Source organism: Balaenoptera acutorostrata, chromosome 4 (genome assembly GCF_949987535.1).
Source record: "Balaenoptera acutorostrata chromosome 4, mBalAcu1.1, whole genome shotgun sequence".
Classification (NCBI taxonomy): domain Eukaryota; kingdom Metazoa; phylum Chordata; class Mammalia; order Artiodactyla; family Balaenopteridae; genus Balaenoptera; species Balaenoptera acutorostrata.
The window spans coordinates 51,972,404-51,994,002 of NC_080067.1; the positions used below are offsets into that span (position 1 = coordinate 51,972,404).

Genomic DNA, 21,599 nt, shown 5'->3' on the forward strand with positions numbered 1-21,599 from the left:
AAAGAAATTAAAGGCATCTAGGTTGGAAAGGAAAAAGTAAAACTACTTTTATTTGTAGAGGATACAATCCTTTATGTAGAAAATCCCAAGGTACCTAAAAAAATAACTATTATAATAAGTGAGTTCATCAGGGTCACAGGACTCAGGATCAATATTCAAAAATCTATTTTATTTCTATATACTAGCAATGAACAACCTGAAAATAAAATTAAGAAAAGAATTACATACACAGTAACTTCAAAAAGAATAAAATACTTGGGAAAACATTTAACAGAAAAGCATAAGAACTTAAGACTAAAAACCACAAAACATTGACAAAGGAAATTAAATAAGATCTAAATAAATGGAACAAAATCATGTTCATAGACTGAAAGACAATATTGTTAAGTGGCAATTTTCCCCAAATTGATTTGTGGACTCCATAAAATCCTTATCAAAATCCCATGAAGATTTTTCTTTGTAGCAGTTGACAAACTTATCCTATTATGTATATGGACACAGTGAAATATCATCTCATACCCGTTAGGATAGCTACTATCAAAACAACAGAGGATAACAAGTGTTGGTGAGGATGTGGAGAAATTGGAACACTCGTGCACTATTAATTGGAATGTAAAATGTTTCAGCAGCTATGGAAAATGGGGGTTTCTCAAAAAATTAAGTACAGAATTACCATATGATCCAGCAATTCCATTTCTGGGTATATATCCAAAATATCTTGAAGAGATATTTTCACACCCATGTTTATAGCAGCATTGTTTCTACCTCTTGGCAGTAGTCAAGAGGTAGAAATAATGCAAGTGTCCATCAGTGGATGAATGGATAAATAAAATGTGGTATATAGGTACAGTGAAATATTATTCAGCCTTAGAAAAGAAGGAAAACTGATATGCCACAACATGGATGAACTTGAGAAAATTATGCTAAGTGAAATAAGTCAGTCACCAAAAGACAAATATTGTATGATTCCACTTATATTAGGTATCTAGAATAGTCAAAGTCATAGAAACAAAGTACAATGTTGTTTAATGGGGATGAAGTTTTAGTTTTGCAAGATAAAGTTCTGGAGACTGATTGCACAATAACGTGAACATACTGAGTTATACACTTAAAAATGATTAAGATGGTAGAATTTATGTTATGTATGTTTTACCACAATTTAAAATTTTTAAATGTATATGGAATGTAGATGATCTGGAATAGCCAAAATAATTTTAAACAGAAGAAAAAAATTGGAGAACTTATACCACCTGATCTCAAAACTTCTTATAAAGCTACAGTAATCAAGACAGTGTAGTATTGGCATAAGGCTAGGTAAATAGATCAAAAGAACAGAATACAGAGTCCAGGAATAAGACCTTATGTTCAAATGACTTTTAACAAAGATGCCAAGGAAATTCAGTGGGAAATGATAGTCTTTGTAACAAATAGTACTGGGCCAATTAGAGGGCAATATGCATAAATATGAACTTACAGACACTTACCTCACACCGTATGCAAAATAAAATGCATTGTAGCTCTAAATCCAAGGGCTAAAATTATAAATCTTATGAAATAAAATGTAGGGGAAAAGTTTTAGGACCTTGGATCAGGCAAAATTTTTAAAGATGACACTTAAAACGTGACCCATGAAAGAAAGATAAATGAAGGCTTTGTTATGAAACTTAATCAATGAAATTTGATCTGAGAATGTCATATATTCTATACCAAAATTCCATCAGGTTTTGTGTTTGTTTGTTTTTGTAGTAATTGACAATCTTATCCTAAACTTGACAATCTTATTCTAAAATGTATATGGAAATGTAAAAGACCTAGAATTTGAATTTTTTAATTTGCATTAAAAAATAAAGTTGAGCCATAGACTAGGAGAATATATTTGAAAATCATATATCTGATAAAGACATATATCTAGAATACATAAAGAACTCAAACCTCAATAACACAAAGACAAATAACCCAATTTTTAAATGGTCAAAAGATATGAATAAACATTTCACCAAAGATATATAAACAGCTAATAAGAAAATAAAAAGATGTTCGGGCTTCCCTGGTGGCGCAGTGGTTGGGAGTCTGCCTGCCAGTGCAGGGGACACGGGTTCGTGCCCTGGTCTGGGAAGATCCCACATGCCACGGAGCAACTGGGACCGTGAGCCGCAGTTACTGAGCCTGCGCGTCTGGAGCCTGTGCTCTGCAACAAGAGAGGCCGCGATAATGAGAGGCCCGCGCAACGCGATGAAGGGTGGCCCCCCGCTTGCCGCAACTAGAGAAAGCCCTCGCACAGAAACGAGGACCCAACACAGCCATAAATAAATAAAAATAAATTAAAAAAAAAAAAAAAAGATGTTCAACATCATTAATCATTAGAGAAATGCAAATTAAAACCACAATAAGATATCATTACACACATAGTAGAACAGCTATAATGCAATACTGACAGTACCAAGCTTTGGCAAAAATGTGGAGAAAATAAAACCCTCATATGTTACTGGTGAGAAATGTAAAATGGCAGACTTCCCTGGTTGTGCAGTGATTAAGAATCCGCCTGCCAATGCAGAGGACACGGGTTTGAGCCCTGGTCCGGGAAGATCCCACATGCAGTGGAGCAACTAAGCCCATACACCACAACTACTGAGCCTGCGCTCTAGAGCCCGCAAGCCACAACTACTGAGCCCATGTCCCACAACTACTGAAGCCTGCATGCCCTAGAGCCCATGCTCCACAACAAGAAAAGCCACTGCAATGAGAAGCCCGCGCACCGCAATGAAGAGTAGCCCCCGCTCGCCGCAGCTAGAGAAAGCCTGCATGCAGCAATGAAAACCCAACACAGCCCCCCCAAAAAAAACAAAAAAGAAATGTTAAATGGCACAGATACTTTGGAAAATAGTTTAATAGTTTCTTGAAAAGTTAACAAGTACTAACCTTGGGACTCAACAATTCCACTCCTAGGTACCTACACAAGAGCAGTAAAAATATGTCTTCACAAGGACCTGTACACAAAGAAATATCTCTAGCATCATTATCCTAACAGCCAAAAGTCTAAAAAAAAATCTATATGCCCATCAATTGATGACTGAATAAACAAAATATGATATATCCATAGAATGGAATATTATTCATCATTAGAAAGCAATGAACCACTACAATGAACATGCAACACTGTGGAAGAACCTCAGAAATCTTATGCTAAGTGAAAGAAGTCAGACGCAAAAGATTGCATAGGAATGATTCCATTTAAATGAAATTTCTAGAAAAGACAAATCTATAGCAACAGATAACGGAGGAGTGGTTGCCCGGGGCTGTAAGTGGTAGCAAGGATTGATTGCAAAAAAAGTACCAGGAAATTTTTGGTGTAATAGAAATGTTCTAAAACTCAATTGTAGTGATTATTGCACAGGTTTGTAAATTTACTTTAAAAATCATTGAATTGGTATTTCCCTGGTGGTGCAGTGGTTAAGAATCCGCCTGCCAATGCAGGGGACACGGGTTCAAGCCTTGGTCCAGGAAGATCCCACATGGCGCGGAGCAACTAAACCCGTGCACCACAACTACTGAGCCTGCGCTCTAGAGCCCACAAGCCACAACTACTGAAGCCCACATGCCTAGAGCCCGTGCTCCACAACAAGAGAAGCCACCGCAATGAGAAGCCTGTGCACTGCAATGAAGAGTAGCCCTTGCTCAAGGCAACTAGAGAAAGTCCGTGTGCAGCAATGAAAAACAAACCCAACACAGCCAAAAAATAAACAAATAAATAGATCTATTAAAAAAAATCATCAAATTGCACAGTTATAATGTGAATTTCAGAGTATGTAAATTAAACCTCAATAAAAGGAATTTAGACTAAAATATAAAACAATAGACAAGAGTAGGCTGACTGCAGCAGAGACTTGTATTAGGGTGAATGCACAGTCTCTTGTCATGTCCCCTTCTATCATAATTTCTTCCTGACCAACAGCAGTGTTCATCCTCACCAGCCCCACCATGGAAAATACAACTGCTCAACATATTTCTGCCCTCTGGGCCACTGTTCACTGGACAGTAAGTGAGCACCAGGTTGAGCTCATGAAGATTTAGATTTGAAATCAAGAAAGCAACATTGGTCTCTCTGTCATTGATCCTCTATTATGTATCTTCATAATTCATTAATTACAAGAAAAAAAAGGTAGATATACAGGAAAAAATAATAAAAGTGGAAGAAGGAGTCTGCCTAGTCTTTCAACAATTTCCAAAATCCAGTCCTGGTTCTTACCATGATTCAGCTACATGACCCCTACTCTCATACAATGAGACATCTGTGAGGTCTTTAATAACAAGAAAAAATTCTTTTTGACCAAGTTAGTGTAAAGAGTCCTAACTAATGCAAGGATCAGTACTTCCCAATTGAGGCAAGGAAACCTGAAGATGTGGGGAGGTGTTTTGGGTTTTCACAAGCATTGGAGAGCATTACTGACATTTAATGGATGATAACCAGGTTTAATACATATTCTGAAATGTGAGGAATGGTCCACCTCAAGAAAAGTTCCTGCCCCAAACACTCATGAGATTCCCATTGAGGAATAGTAACACAGACCTAGACTTACACTAGCAACAGTTAAAAAAAAATTACAGAAACCCAGTGAAAATAAATCATCATGCCATCACACTAAAAAGTAAGAAATAGAGGTTCCTTCCAATTCATGAATACTACTTCTCAGGGGTAACCACTATTAACAGTTCGGTGTATATCCCTGCAGCCTTTTATCTTTGCTTAGAAGAACACATCTAGATTTGCAACACAAAACACATTATCTTTCACTTAAAAATATATCAACTATCATTTTAAGTAATAAGTAACCAATGAACAAGAATGTAAAGGTTATTGTTATAAAATATTTAAAATAGATAACTATAAATGTTGTGCCATAACACTGTCTGATATGTATTATAAGATATTTTCAAATTTTAAAACTCAAACATTTATGTCAAAGAGTGTTCTGCCTATGTTTTCCTCTAAGGGTTTTATATTGTCCAGCCTTACATTTAGGTCTTTAATCCATTTTGAGTTTATTTTTGTGTATGGTGTTAGGGAGTGTCCTAATTTCATTCTTTCACATGTAGCTGTCCAGTTTTCCCAGCACCACTTATTGAAGAGACTGTCTTTTCTCCTTGTATATTCTTGCTTCCTTTGTCATAGATTGGGTGACCGTAGGTGCATGGGTTTATCTCTGGGCTTTCTATCCTGTTCCATTGATCTATATTTCTGTTTTTATGCCAATACCATACTGCCTTGATTACTGTAGCTTTGTAGTATAGTCTGAAGTCAGGGAGCCTTATTCCTCCAGCTCCATTTTTCTTTCTCCAGATTGCTTTAGCCATTTGGGGTCTTTTGCGTTTCCATACAAATTGTAAAACTTTTTGTTCTAGTTCTGTAAAAAATGCCATTGGTAATTAGATAGGGATTGCACTGAATCTGTAGATTGCTTTGGGTAGTATAGTCATTTTCACAATGCTGATTCTTCCAATCCAAGAACATGGTATATCTCTCCATCTATTTGTGTCATATTTGATTTCTTTCATCAGTGTCTTGTAGTTTTCTGCAGATAGGTCTTTTGCCTCCTTAGGTAGGTTTATTCCTAGGTATTTTATTCTTTTGTTGCAATGGTAAATGTGTATAGCACAGGAAAAAACAAAAAAAAAGAAGGTACAATCTGTTTGCAGGATATTTATTAAGTTAACCTTAGAAATACATTTCAATATACATTAGGTGCAGACAAATACTGTTTGATTCCACTTATACGAGGTACCTAGAATAGTCAGATTCATAGAGTCAGAAAGTACACTGGTCGATGCCAGGGGCCGAGGGGTGGGGGTGGGGTGGAGTTGGGGAGGAAGAATGGGAAGTTAGTGTTTAAAGGGGACAGAGTTTCACTTTCAGGAAGGTTAAAAATTCGGGAGATGGATGATGGTGAGAGTTGCACACAATGTGAATGTACTTAGTGCCACTGAACTGTACAGTTAAATATGGTTAAAATAGTATGTTTTATATTATGTGACTTTTACCACAATAAAAAAAACATTAAAAAAGAACCTCGAAGATAATTTTATTTCCATCTTCATGAAAATTTACATATAGCAGTACTCATAGGTAGCAACTAATAGGAGGCGGAGGGGACTAAAATTGAATAAAATTACCTGTGCAACTTCTCTACATGCCAAAAATGTTTAAAAATCAAAACAAAACAGCCTTCAGGGCACATAGTAAATCATATATCTCACTGTAAGAGAGAGGCTTAAACTAAAGCCAAAGAATGTGATTTACTGCCAGCACTTCCAGAGTCCCCCACAGCCTTCACTACACTGCATGATGGTAGGATTTCATCTGGTAACTGTTCTAACTTCTCACCTGAACTTTTTTTTTCTCCCTAGAATGATATTATCTTGCAAATTACACTCTAGGAGAATTCATCACTCTGACAATGTATCATTAATCAAAGTAAAGAGGGTTGATATTTTATAGCATTTTGGAATGGATGGCACCTTATAGAAGTTAAGGTCCAACAGTAAAAGTTTTAGTTTAGTTAGAAAAATGATATACTTTATGGTAGTGTCAGTGCTTCAAAACTCTATCATCATCATCCCAAACCCTGGCTATCCAGCAACATGAATAATCATGTTGACATAACCACGCCTCCTTATACGATCCAGAAGTTCCAGCTCAAAGAAGTTCACACATGATTTAGACCGACGTTACTTCCTAAGTTTGAAAAAAAATGTTGAAATGTCTCTTTTCATGGTCCTAACTTTCACTGATTTTCCAGTTGCAAAATTTTAGAAGAGATTTACTGCAACCACAGCCTTGTATTAAAAATGGAAAGCTCTACTGATGTGTATAAAATGGATGACTAATAAGAAAATAAATAAATAAATAAATAAACTTTTTTTTTTTAAAGTGGAAAACTCTAATTCCTGTAGAAGAGTTTTGTTATTTCATTGGTACTTGCTAGGCAAATAGATAATAGAGGTAGACAGAGAGGTGTACACATATACACATACACAGAAAAAATTGTGTTACATATACACAGAACCCAAGAAACGTTATGAATTCACTGGTTACAACGACTGTTGAACACAGTTGGAATTTGGATAGCTTTTAACTATAAAAATCATTTCAGGAAGATGAAATTATGTACTAATGGAATTTTTTAAAAAGGAATATATATATATATAATATATATGTGTATTATGTATATAAGGTTTTTTGGCCTTACTTTTGAGAAAACACTTCCTTCCCATATGGAGAATATTTTCCCAAGTACAGTTTTTTCTGGTTTCTTTGATGTGAATTAACTCATATGCAATTGGTAAATAGGGGAATGATGTCAGTATAAAACTATGGAGTTTTATTGATTCTTAAGTTTTTCTTTTCCAGCACATTACTGTTTTGGGCAATCAGGGGCAAGCTGTTTCACAATTAAAGCCAAAATCTTAGCAATATATAAAGATCTTACGGGGAAAAAAAAGCTGAAAATCTATAAAAATGCCTCCCCACAGTGTAAGTACAGACTACTTTAATGACTTTAATGACCGTGCATTCCACTAAGTTAAGCTATCTGGAAAAAATGTGAGTGCAGATAAAGAAGCAATAAAGATACTCTCTGATTTAAAACAATGGATTAATAAAGGAGGCAACAGTTTGATTCAGAGTTTTCATTTTGACAAATATGATGTCATTAGAAGTGAATTACTACCAGGACCTATATCACAGAGAAGGAAACACAAGTCCTCAAGGAACATGTGCCAGTGGTTTTATAAGGATGGTTAACTGTTTTTGTTACGGCTCTGATTACAAAGTGCCATGGGATTTGAGTGGCCTTTCCCTAACCCTAATTTTTCCTGGAGCCCTATTAGATAGGTAGGGGATTATCCAGAATGGGAAGTTTTTCAGAAATTGTATATTGTTACGGCAGTAATACATGTACACTAAAGAACTGTGCTTTAATTTATAGTGAAATATACTTTTTTATTAAAACTCATCAAAACATTTGCTCAAGGTATATTTATCCAAAGAAACCTCCACAGATTATTTTGCCAGCATATTTCTATTTATATATCTATATATATATATATTAAATACAGTGCATGATGATAATGTAAGGATCCTGTTAACTAAAATCAACAATAACAAACCAGACTAAATCTCTCTGAGTTGGAAGCTACCTAGAAAAGAAGGAATACTAAACATACCAAGCAGATAAATTTTCTCAAATTATCATGTATCTATGATAAGATGCAATAAGCCCATGAAATTTCCACCTAGTAAAACTATCTTTGCAGAGTAAAAATTATTTATAAAAATACATAAGTATGAACATCCTAACCCAATAAACAAGAATGAAAAAGATTGAGGTAAGAGGTGGATGGGCCCCTGGGCTGGACAGATGGTATTTGTCAAGCGGAGTAAAATTGGAGCTTTGTTTTCCCTAGACACTTCAAGGACCAAGTTAATGACAGGACCTGAGCTCTGCTGGAGTAAAGAGATAAGATGACCACTCTTGAGGTCAAGGAGACCTCCCCGACTGCACATGTGCAGAAAGGCTCCTTGGGGGTCAAAAGGGAGGGGCGCCACCCCATAATAGGTGCTGTCAAACCTCCCACTAGCCTCTGTGCTGGAATCCATCTTGGTAAAACGATGCGCAGGCATGTTGGGGAGTGTCCTAGAACAGGTCAGATGTGGGAAGAGAAGTGAGATAATTGGTCAAAGGTAAACAAAGACCCGGACTAACTGCTCTGTACACATGATTTAACCATCTCTTTACTACACTCCTCCTCATTAGGGAGGACGCCCACACCCTTTCTCTCCAGGTGTGTATTTCTGCCTTGCTTCTGTCTTAAATAAACAGTTTCTCTGTGTTCTCCCCAACATGTCTCACTGTGTCTCTAATAATAAACTTTGTACCTGTTTTTACAGTTTTTGCCTCCTTAAGAAATTGATTTTTCACATGGGGCAAGAGCCAGGGGAACTTTGCTTCTAGCCTCTAGCCCCTGGTGGTTAAGATTCCTGGTTTTCATTCAGGCTACCCAGGTTCGATTCCTGGGCAGGGAACTAAGACCCTGCTGCTGTCTCTCTGAGATCAAGATGGAGCTTCATCTCTCAATTTTTTCACATTATTAAAATATATACTCTATTCTTAGAGCAAATTGTTATTTTGCTTTTCTGATGAATCCACCTTTACAGATAGTACACATTTATTCCCTAAAAATAGGCTTTACCTTAGGGCCAACTCTGAATTTTCCATGAAAGTTGAAGTAAAAGGTATCCATAAATAAAGGACTTGACCAAAGTTTTTGTCTACTGTTAGGATCAAAAGAAAGAAAGAAAAAAGTCAACTTCAGGCCAGCTGAAAGGTAAAGAAACAAAGGACAGGAATTTCCATATAGCAGACACCAGAAAGAAAAACAGAGTTTGAGTAGAAGTCTCCATATAAATACATGAAGAAACAGGAGAAAACTAAATATTTATAGGATGAAAGAAAATTGCAGCAGAGAAACTCACAACAGAATCATGTTTCAAATCCAGTTCTGCTCATTATATTTCTAAAAACAGATACGAAATTTGCATGAGTAGTACAAAAATGTCAATGGTATGAAGAACTACTTATTGCAAGCTAGTTAGGATTCAAATCCTGGAAGTGTGAAATTCATGTGACTAAAGTTTATTGCTTATTCCAGCATCATTTCAGTATAACTTTAAGTAGAACTTAAAGGACCCTTAGATTTACCTTTCCTCTAAAGGTCTAATGGAAAACACAGGTTTTATTAATCAAAGATTTATGTGTTATTATTCCTCCTTGACACGTAAGGGATAATAAAAAAATAAGCAAGTACCTGGACACAGGCCTCGGATTATAAATGCAATTTACTATTCAATAGACAGTAAATGTCAAATAAAAGTAATCTGGACTCAATATTTAGTACTATCATAAAGTAACGTGAGAGTAACAAAATAAAACACACTTAATGCCATTAAACTATTTAAAAATAAGACAATACAGCATATAAATGTAATAGCTAAAAAAATAATATATTGTCAAAAATTTTAAATCACTTGATATTAAGAAAAATAACAAAATGTGTTCTCAGCCTTTCAAATTTTATTACAACATTAAAAATTCTATTTAGAGAGCAATCTTAAAAGTGAGCCAGAATAGCAACAAGAAAACAACGTAGGAAATTCACACCTGCAATCTGCTTTCTATTTGCAGTTTTGATGCCATATAATTATGCACTATATTAATTATCTTAGCAAGTACTTACTATTGTTTTCAACTAATATTATATGTATAATGCATCCAGATGAGTTAGCTGCTTTTAGCAATTACGCATATTTGAGATACATGAAGAACAAATGATTTAATATGCAATGATTTGAATAACAGATTTTTAGGCATAGCAGAATAAACTCACTAATAAATAACAATAATCTGTCATTCATTTTCTTATACATGGTAATGCTACTACTATGTATAAGTAGTACATCACAATTGACAATTTTTATCCCATAAATACCAATGAACATAAAATATAGTAAAAAAAAAAAGAAAAAACTACTGTAAAATTTGTCAGACTCCATGAAAAACCTGTAAGATAATATGGGTAGCACCTGTAAATTATAAAGACTCCTCAAATAATCAGCATCAATGTGATTGATTAAAGGTTCAGACATGTGGTTAGACTAACGATTTTTTTTTAAACAACACACATTTATTATCTCATGAGTTCCATGAGTCAGAGTCTAGTTCCAGCTTAACTGGATGCTCTGCTCAAGATCTTAGAAGGCTGCAGGCAAGGTGTGGGCCAGGCTGCATTCCTTCCTGAGTTTGGGGTTCTCTTCCAAGCTCACAAGGTTGTTGACAGAATGCAGTTCCTGAGGCTACAGGACTGAAGTTCTGGTTTTCTTGCTTGCTGCCAGCCTGAGGCTGCTCTCAGTTCCTAGAGGCTGCCCACACTTTCTTGCTATGTGGCCCTCTCCCTCTCCCAGGCCCTCTCACTACAGGGCAGGTTACTTCTTTAAGGCCAAAAAGAGGATCTCTCTGACCTCAGGGAGGGCCTCGGTCTCCCTTTTAAGAGCTGTCATGTGATTAAGCCAGGTCCACCCAGAATCAGCTCCTTTTTGATAACTCAAAATCAACTTATTTGGAACCATAATTACATCTGCAAAACCCCTTGACCTTTGTCATATTCTATTGGCAAGTCACAGGTTCTCAGACTAATGATCTTTATGGTCCCCTCTAATATTGAGCTTCTATTATTTTCTATTTGGATAAGGAAGAAGTCTGTATTTTTCTAAAATTTTACCTCACTGTATTTTCACAAGTCTTCCAAAATATGTATTACTATAATACTTTTTAAAACATCCCTAAAACCAAAAGTAACCATTTCATTAATTCTTTAGAGTCATTATCATTAAAATACTTTGTTTTCTAGATTCTAAATTTAGATGGTCTAAGAACTGCATTGAATTTTTATAAATACTATATCCTGACTAATAAAACCTAATGCATGGAGCACCTGCTATGAGCAGAATACTTTTATATTTGTTGTCATTTAATCAGATCCTCACAACATCTCTGTAAGCTTCTGAGCTTGCATATATGAGTTTTATCTTAAAGATTCTTTTAGCATAAATATTACAGAAACACCCTCTTTTCCCTTTGAGATGAATTCAGGCTACCTCTGCATTAAACCCTAGCACTACATCTTCCTTCTCCACTGCATCTGTAACTCTGTCACTTGATTCTGTAATATACTCCCTGAACCACTAATGTTCTTTCAATTCTTCACTGGTGGTAACAGAAGCCCTGCTCTTACTTTTCTACACACTTTTCAAATGTAGTCTTTTCCCTTTCCCTAGCTTTTCCTAGTACTGGTATCTAAAAATATCATCATCACAGTTATGGTTTCACTGAAGTGCAGGTTATTAAAATGTCCCATATTTAAAATATGTCTCACATTTTGAAACTGTCTTCTCAAAAATCCTTATCAGCATTTCTCCAAGGAAGATATAAAATGGCCATAAGCACATGAAAAGATGTTCAACATAATTAGTAATCGGGAAAACGCAAATGAAAACCGTAATGAGATACTACTTCACGCCCACTAGGTCAAAAAGTGAGATTAATAACTGTTGGCTAGAGTACAGAGAAATCAGAACTTTCATGTTCTGTTGATAGGTGTGAAATGAAGCAGCCACTTTGGAAAACACTCTGGCAGTTCCTCAAACAATTAAATATTAGAGTTACCATACAACCCAGCAAGTCCACTACTAGAGATCTAGCAACGAAAAATTAAAACATATGCCCACAAAAAGCTGTCCATAAATATTCACAGCAGTATTATTCATAATGGCCAAAAGGTGGAAACAGCCAAATGTCCATCAGACAATGAATGGATAAACAAAATGTGATATATCCATACAATGGAATGTTATTTGGCCATAAATAAATGAAGCACAGATACATGCCACAACATGGATGAAACTTGAAAACATTATACTAAGTAAAGGCAGCTAGTCAAAAAGACCACATATTGTATGATTCAATTTATATTAAATATCTAGAATGGGCTAATCCATAGAGACAGAAAGTAGATAAGTCGTCGCCAGGGGATTGCAGGGAGGATGGTAGAGGGGGATGGGAATAGTAGCAAAATGGTACAGGGTTTCTTTTTGAAGTGATAAAAATGTTCTACAATTAACTGTGGTGAGAGTTGCACATATCCGTGAATGTACTAAAATCTATTGAATTATAAACTTTAAATGGATAAGTTGTATAGTATGTAAGTTATATCTTAATAAAACTGTTTTTAAAAAATTCTTGTCTATGATGCCTCTATAAGTGCTGTTGATCTATCTTTTGGGTAACCCATCATTCTGTCTTTAGAAATTCTGGTTAATCAAAGACTTAATTGCAATGCCCTCCAAGGAGTCTACCTGGGTAAACTAAACTTTCAGACTCACCAGGCTGTCAGCAAACCCCTCTTGGCAACAGTCTGCTCACAAGGATAAGAACAGGAACAACAGTTTACCAATGGGACAGCATCAGTTGTTATTCTTGGGAGTCTTGCAATAGTTCACGCAGAAGTACAGCTCAGATAGATGAGGGACAGACCTGGTTTAGAAGCCTTATTTCCCACCAGAGTCAATCCCCATCTGCAGGTTTCCAGAGCCCCACAGCCCACGTGCCAGCTACAAAGCTCACCATGTTCAGGGAGCTGTGGCTTACCCCAAGTACTTATAGTCCTCCCGTTAGGTGCAATTTGCCAATGAGGAGTCATGTTTACCATGAATATGTTGTCTAGGAACATAGGTGACATTAGGACCTTTATCTGTTTCCCAGGAAAAGAGCTAGAAAGCTAACTAAAGGTCAAATTCTCGGACACAAGAGGAAAAGCTTTTCTTAACCCTTCACCAACATAACATATTAACATACCATACGTTCTTTTAATTGTCCAACCTTTGGTTTTCAAAATTTAGAGAGAAATAAACTTTGCCATTTAAAATGTAATTTTAAATTATTTCACGAGCTTGTTCATATCATTCAGGATTTATTCATGTTTTCACTCATTCAAAAATGAGATTTTTACATGCCAGGTACAATGTTAAGCACTAAGAATACAGTGATAAACATGACAGAAATAGTTCCTCTCCTTACAAGATTTGAAATTTATCAGAAGAGATAAAAGAGTAAAAAGTCAATAACAATATAGTTTAAAAACTCCTTTGACAGAAGTTCAAAGTTATAATCATATTGAATCATACAGAATTATTCATATTTAAGAAAGAAAAGAAAAGCATGCCAATACTCAGTTGTTTATATATATTTTAAATATTTTATTTTTTCTTATGTGTAACACTAACTAATATTTATAAATAGCAAATTTATAAATTTTTTAGGATATTGACATTACCTGGACTCTAAAATCATGTGAATTTATGATAATTCCTTTTTGAGGGAACATTTACTCCCCATCCTTATATTTCTATCTTATTTGTGAGACTTCGGGAGAAGAAAGTGAGTGTGCTGACCTCTGTCCCTTCTGGGTTCTCCGAGGGCTACCTGTCCAGAGAGGGATGTATTCCAGTCTAGATCTCCATTAAGGAGTTTTTCTGGGTAGGTTCTGCCCTGTCAAAGGGAAAAGTCTATAACATTGGGGTGGGGGGGAGGGCAAAAAGTTCAGTTCCAGGAAATATCAGGAAGCTGATCTGTCTGAACACCCATGCTACAACCACCAATTCTGATTGTATCAATAATAAAAATGATAGTTTGATTTCTACCTTCTGACTCTAATACCTATTTCTCAATTGGTTTAGAACATGGAAAGTGAAGAAAGAGATGTTATATATTGCCCTTCAAAAATTGCAGTACACTCTAAAACTGGCCAACAATTATCTATACTGTAATCTCATTCTGAATTACATATTGTCACAGGTCAGGTTGGCCAAGAAACAAATTCTGAGATTTGCCTGCCTGACTTTTACTGGGGAGTTCTCTGAGAAGAACACCTGTGGGTGAGTGAAGGAAGCAGAACTGGGCAAAGAAGAGAGTTGAATTTGATGCAATTGACAATCCCAAGGGAGGAGCTGTGATGGCCCATCGGAGTTGTCCCCAATTGAGGCAAGAGGTAGCTGGGAATTTGTACCCTAACATAGACCAGATATTGGCCCAGAGGATGGGCTGCCTCCAGGGATGGAGTGTAGGCTTGGAGGTGGCAGTTCTCTTTGGGCAAAGGCAATTCCAGGGGAGAGACTCAACTATGATACAAATGCAGGCAACATTCCAGGCAGCTAGGGTAGTGGGTGTCTCATTTCTAAAGAGGAAGATCTGGGTGGCACACATAGCATCTACATTATGTGTGTCCACAGCATTTAAAACGGGTACATTAGGATCATCCAGGTAAGCAATCACGATATTAACCAAATGACCAGCTATGGCCTAAAATTACTGTATTATCCTGAACATTAACAGAATAATGGTAGTGTGAGCCTAAAAGCTGATACTGGGCATTGTCAAATGAAAGAAAAAAATCTACCATAAAGTCGGAAAGCATAATAGTATTATGATAACCGAGGTAATTATTTTCCTGTCGGTATGTTCAAGCAAACAAATATTCCCACTTATAATCCATATTTATGTAGGTATACCTTACTTCGTAGACAAAAAAGTGAAGAGCCTGCATATAGATGCCTCATGTTAGAAAACATAGAAATTCTACCTTAGTTATCTCTTCTCTCATTACCAACCACCCCTCTTCCCAAGGTCTCTCCTTTCCAGTTAAGAAAATCTCCATTCTAATTAAGAAAATATATATACCAGAATCTATTAATGATTTTCTTAATCCAGCCTCCCCTTGCACGTGTCATACTTCACAATGAAATGCCTTTTGTTTGTTCCCCACCCCGCCCCCCGTTTTCCTTTATCTCTGATTAACCTTGTCTCTTCTTTGATCTTTTGTTGTTAAAAGGAAATAGGAATTCCTGATATATTGAGGCCTTATTTTTCACCAATGTGAGGCTTACCAAGTGAAAAAACCTTTTGTTTTAACCCTTAGTGTTGAAAATCAATCTAAATACAGAAGTAGAATTTTCATCCTTAGTAATTCCCCTCATGAATTTACACATCATTTTGCAGATAATTAACTATTTCACAGAGGTTAGAGAAGGTTAAAAACAAAAACAAAAACTTCTGCTGAAATCACTTCCAAGTATTAATCAATCGTAAATCAAAAGAAAGATCCTTTGAAATTATGTTAGTCAACATGGAAATGGTAATAGTTTGTCTTCAGTTTTTCAGGGATTTATCTCTTAAGTGAAACAAGATATGCCAGGACAAAATGGTCCCTACTGACTGTGAACTTTGTAAAGACTCACTGGTATGTAGGCTGGGGGCTGAAATGATTAACAACACTCAAAATAAGCTATTCTTCATAATAACCAGAAATGCCAACATAGGTTAAATAATATAAAGTATAACAGTCATTAGCCTAGAATGCTTGCTTTTTATATAGTAATGCTTAATACTCAGATATAAGATGTCTGCTCTAACTTCTCAGATTAGGTATGAATTCAACAGTCAACAAAAAAAAAATCTCATGACTTCTTTTTCTTTGTCCTCACAGTTTACGTATTTTTTAAATTGAGATACAGTTGCTGTACAATATTATATAAGTTACAGGTGTACAAAAAAAATCCCATGACTTTGACAGTTACCAAAGTGGTGGAAAACTGAAAGTGCTATGGCTGGTTAATGAGGGCTAAAGAGAAAGAGGTATCCACTCACTGCTGAACAATGGCCATCAGGCCAAGCCACAACAGCATCAAGAACCTTACCTTAATGCACAGGGAAGAATGATGGAAACAAGAAGAAAAAAAGCAAGATGACTGAAAAAAAAAAACACAAAGGGCTAAACAGTGCACAGAAATAATAAGAAAATGGTAGATAGCTAATGGGACAATTGATTAAATTCAAGATGGGATGGCAGAGAATGGATAAGGCCATGATAGAGGAGCAAAAACAAAGTACTAACCGGAAGAGCAAATCTCTGAGGATGAATGTGTAGCAACACATATTATATCAGCTAGTTGAGACCTCCTATTAACTGTTATAACAGCTACTGGTCAACATAATGGGCAGGAGTCACCAATATATAGTGAGACTCTGTCCACTGTACACTTTACTAAGATCAGAAGCAGTAGGTTATACAGTCCGAAATAGCTTCCTTTAAAAAAAACTTTTTTTTTAATTTTAAAATTTTAGTTGAATAAAATAAAGGGTCAAATTTACTTGAATTATCTAAAAAAAGATAGCTCCTTCAAAGTATTTCATTACTTAGCAATCTGGGTACATAAAATGATGTCATATACAAAGAGAGTAGTAACCATGTATGTTTAGCTCCCAATACAGGTGGTCTCTGTTAGCTCTTTTCTAAGGGTCAGCCTCACAATCTGACTTCCCCAGCAGACAATGAACTTCCCAGGAAAATCCTCAAGATAGCACCAAGTAGCAACTTTGGTCTCCACAGACTAGAGGGCAATCCAGAGGAATAACATAAATATAGAAGATATATAGTTATTTATCATTATTTAACTTTAAAATATATACATAAGAGAATCCCCGTATTTGAAAAAAACTCTCAAGGATTCATTATTACTTGCTATGCTCTTTGATTTGTATACATATTATGAAATTCATTTATGTTAATTTCTAGAGATGAATGCATCTTCTGCAATTAGAAGTTCACTAGAAACTTAAATACCATTCTACTATTACTGGCTTATCAACCTTTCCTCCCCTGCAACCAAAACTAGAAAATGTGATGCTGGGATGAGATGAAGCTTATACTCAGTAAATATTAATTCTCTCACTTCAGCATCAATTCCACATTAAGAATTTTATAAGAATATAATTTACAAAAATCATGTTCTTCTATGTTAAGATATCGAATATATTCATTTTAATGACATTAACATGGAATAGAAAAACACTCAATGTTTACTATACATATGCTATGTCACATTACTTTTAGTAAGCATGGTTTGACCTATGTCATATCTGCCTCTGGATTACAATAAACCATATCATGGCAAAGTTTGACTGTGTTTTGAAATTGAATGTGGGCGGGGGGGACTGAGAGAAGCAGAAAGGGACAGAGGTCTGGAAGAGAGAGGGGAAGGAAGGGAGAGAGAAAAGAGAATCAGACAGATAAATCTTGAAGGTCAAATACTGAAGTTGAGGGAAGGAGCCATGTCTGATTCTTCTTTGTACCTTCCACACCAGCTAGCACAGTGCCTAAATTCACTGAGCAGTAATTCAGAAAATGTGCTGAATAAATCATTGAATGGAAAATTCTAACAAGAATTCACAGTGGGATAATTACACTCTTTACCCTTACAGTGGCGTGCCTTTAGTTAAATTCTATATTATTTGCATATTAACAATTACACTCACTTTTGTATACGTTAATTTTCATTTCCTATGACTGTCCGGTCTTAGGATACTTCCTGAGGCAGGGGAGTAGTTGGTGGATTTCTTTTTGTTTTCCTTCCATCACTTCTGCCAGAAGGCTCTAAACACTGACTAGCCACTCAAAAGTTAACAGACTTGGGCTTCCCTAGTGGCGCAGTGGTTGAGGATCTGCCTGCCAATGCAGAGAACACGGGTTCGAGCCCTGGTCTGGGAAGATCCCACATGCCACGGAGCAACTAAGCCCATGTGCCACAACTACTGAGCCTGCGCGTCTGGAGCCTGTGCTCCACAACAAGAGAGGCCGCGATAGTGAGAGGCCCGCGCACCGCGATGAAGAGTGGCCCCCGCTTGCCGCAACTGGAGAAAGCCCTCGCACAGAAACGAAGACCCAACACAGCCATAAATTAAATAAATAAATAAAAATTTAAAAAATAAATAAACAGGAGCTGTTGTTTAAAAAAAAAAAAGTTCACAGACTTCGTTGGGTCATCAGCATCTGTGAGAGCTACCAATATTTATATATGTTGAAGCAACATGTAAAGATTGAAGTCTATCAGTGATCTTTCTAAATACAGATAATATCAATATTAAAATTTACAAGATAATATTTAATCCTTCAATCCATTATACAAGGTACTCGATTCTCACTTTTATTTCCAGGTCCTTAAGAGGAGGATCCTAGGGTTATTCATCTGTGTGGGGTCACTGCCTAGCACTGACCCTGCACAACGAATGAAATCTATGACAAAACAATGCATCATCAAACGTAACTGGTATAATGTTATATCAATATTTAACCATATTTATTGTTTACGTATTAGAATCTTAAAGCCATCTGACAGGGTTTGAGTTTAGGCATTTCAAAAAATGACAACTATATGAGGATAAATAAAAGTTTGTGATATGTAGGAGGAAAAGTAGAAACCTGAGAGATAAGCTTATTTAAAAAATAGTGGGGGAGGACAAATAAAAGACAAATTTTTTTTAAATAAACATGAGAAGAAAACAAGAGATTTCTATTTATAAACTAGATAGAAATAATACTTAAATCATGTGTTCATTTGAAACCACAATAGATAAAAATATTGTCTAATTTTTAAATGTCAAGTTCACAGATAGAAGGTATAATGTAAAAACTCTAATCAAGCTAAGTGTTTCAGGAGCTATATTAAAGCACAGTTTAAACAGCAAAATAAAATCCAGATTAGCATTCAGTAAAATAATTTTAAGTTATATGTAAAGATTGTAGATAATAGAATTTTACAAATTAATGCAAATCATCCTAAATTCTAGATAATTAAACATGTTTTATATGTCTTTGTGTTGAAACATTTTATAAATACATTACAAGTAAAGCGTTTTAAAAAGTCATACCTGCAAAAGAGTTGTTCTATGGAGTTTCAGTGCCCCCTTTTGATGAATTTTAGCAAAGCATCCTGAACAATAATCTTCTCCACATTCAAGGCATACCTTAAAAGATATTGAAAAATCATACAATCTTATAAAATATGACTTTGAGAAAATATGTGCATAAAAAATTCATTGCTCTCATCTTTACTTCTCCAATTACACACCTAGATGTCAGCAGAATTGAGAAGCCCAAGGAAACGGGACATTTGTCCCAGTTAAGATGTAACTCTGAGAAAAATTAACTTGTAAACTTTAATTATTCTCATAGCAAAATAAATATAATAGCTGTAAGTAGGTTTTAGATATATGTGTTAGGTGCATGTATGTATGTACAATTTCTGAATAAATCACTAAAAAAACGGCAACCTCAGATCAAACTTCTTAATCTGGTAAAAATTAACAGCAATATCTCTGGGTCAAAACTATTTCATTATGAGTTCTTTCATCTTTCTGTATGGATTTACATGACACACTTAGTTTCAAACGATGTGTATACTATTTGTCTCCAAAAATCCCCACAGTCTTCTTTGAACGGCACTAGTCTTCTTTGAACGGCACTACTTCACTGGTGATTCTCAAAATGTGGTTTTAAAAGCATTCTTAGAAGATTCCTCAAAGGAAAAAAAAGTATAAGAAAAAAACTGGACGGATCTTCATCAACATGTCAGCAATGTTTATGACTGGCAAAATGATTACAGACAAGTGTATATTTGTCTTGCAAGTTCTCTATGGTGCTAAAATGTCATTCTTTAAATTTGCGGGTAAGTTGGAAAATGTGATATACCTCTACCTATCATGGTGCCAAGCAAGGGTGAAAGTGAGAAAAGGAAATGGAATTTTTACTGCAAGAGTAATTACTACTGTGCAGACGAACAGCCACTCTAACACCCTTTACAGTATGATAAAAAATAGTGCAAATGGCTAGTAGCCCCCATTTTCTTGAGTTTGGCCTAGGTTGAGAACATCCAGTAGTACAAATAAGAAGGCATGAGGCCTGGAGAGAGTGTGTCAGAAAGTCTGTGCCAAGGAGCTCACACTCCCTTTAGCTCTCTTTCATTTCCTCTCCCTTTAGGGTGCCCACCACCCTTCTCCCCCTCCTTCCTCTCCCCTCTCTCAGGGCATAATAAGCGTAAAGCAGCTGGGGCAGACTGGGGAGAGACAGACCAGGTTCTTCTGCCTGTACGGGTCACTGGTGACCTGATGCGCAATTCAGTGACACTTCTCAAACTGTACCACGCATACACATCTCCTGGGATTTCCTTACAGTGCACACGCTGATTTGGGAAGTCTGGAATGGGACCCAAGATCCTGCATTCTAACAAGCTCCCAGGTGATGCCCATGCAGCTGCTGGGTGCAGACCACACAGGGAGTAAGAAGGCACTAGAGTGTATTGGATGAAGAAAAGGAGACTAAACTTAGGGGGGTATAAATTAAGAGTTTGGGATTAACAGATACACACTACTATATATAAAACAGATAACCAACAAGGACCTACTGTATAGCACAGAGAACTATTCTCAATATTTTTAATAACCTATAAGGGAAAAGAATCTGAAAAAGAATATATATACAGGGCTTTCCTGGTGGCGCAGTGGTTGAGAATCTGCCTGCCAATGCAGGGGACACGGGTTCGAGCCCTGGTCTGGGACGATCCCACATGCCGCAGAGCAACTAGGCCCGTGAGCCACAACTACTGAGCCTGCGCGTCTGGAGCCTGTGCTCCGCAACAAGAGAGGCCGCAATAGTGAGAGGCCCGCGCACCGTGATGAAGAGTGGCCCCTGCTTGCCGCAACTAGAGAAAGCCCTTGCACAGAAACGAAGACCCAACACAGCCAAAAATTAATTAATTAATTAATTAATTTTTTTAAAAAAGAATATATATACATATATAGATATCTAGCACTTTGCTGTATACCTGAAATTAACACAACATTGTAACTCAACTGTACTTCAATAAAAAAAATTAAATAAAACTCAATAAGAGTCCATTAATTTTTAAAAATTGTATTGCAAGTTCCCACATGATGATGCAGTTACCTACAATAATGTAGCCATGTTTATTAAATATGCAATGATTAGGACAATACTCCAAAAATAGGTTAAAAGAGTAAGAAGCTGTATATAACTAAAATGAAACTAAAAAGAAAGGGTCAAATAACAATAACAATATCCACAACATTCAGGGAGCACTT

At 36.1% G+C, this 21,599-nt stretch overlaps 1 protein-coding gene across 1 annotated transcript in view; it reads right to left on the minus strand.

The window, feature by feature from the left end:
• Window positions 1-21,599, minus strand: part of ZBBX (zinc finger B-box domain containing) — a 110,905-nt gene that overhangs the window by 64,105 nt on the left and 25,201 nt on the right. Inside the window, exon 8 of the mRNA XM_057545624.1 lies at window positions 19,371-19,466. Coding sequence (XP_057401607.1) covers window positions 19,371-19,466 — 96 coding nt within the window. The remainder of the gene's footprint in view (window positions 1-19,370; window positions 19,467-21,599) is intronic.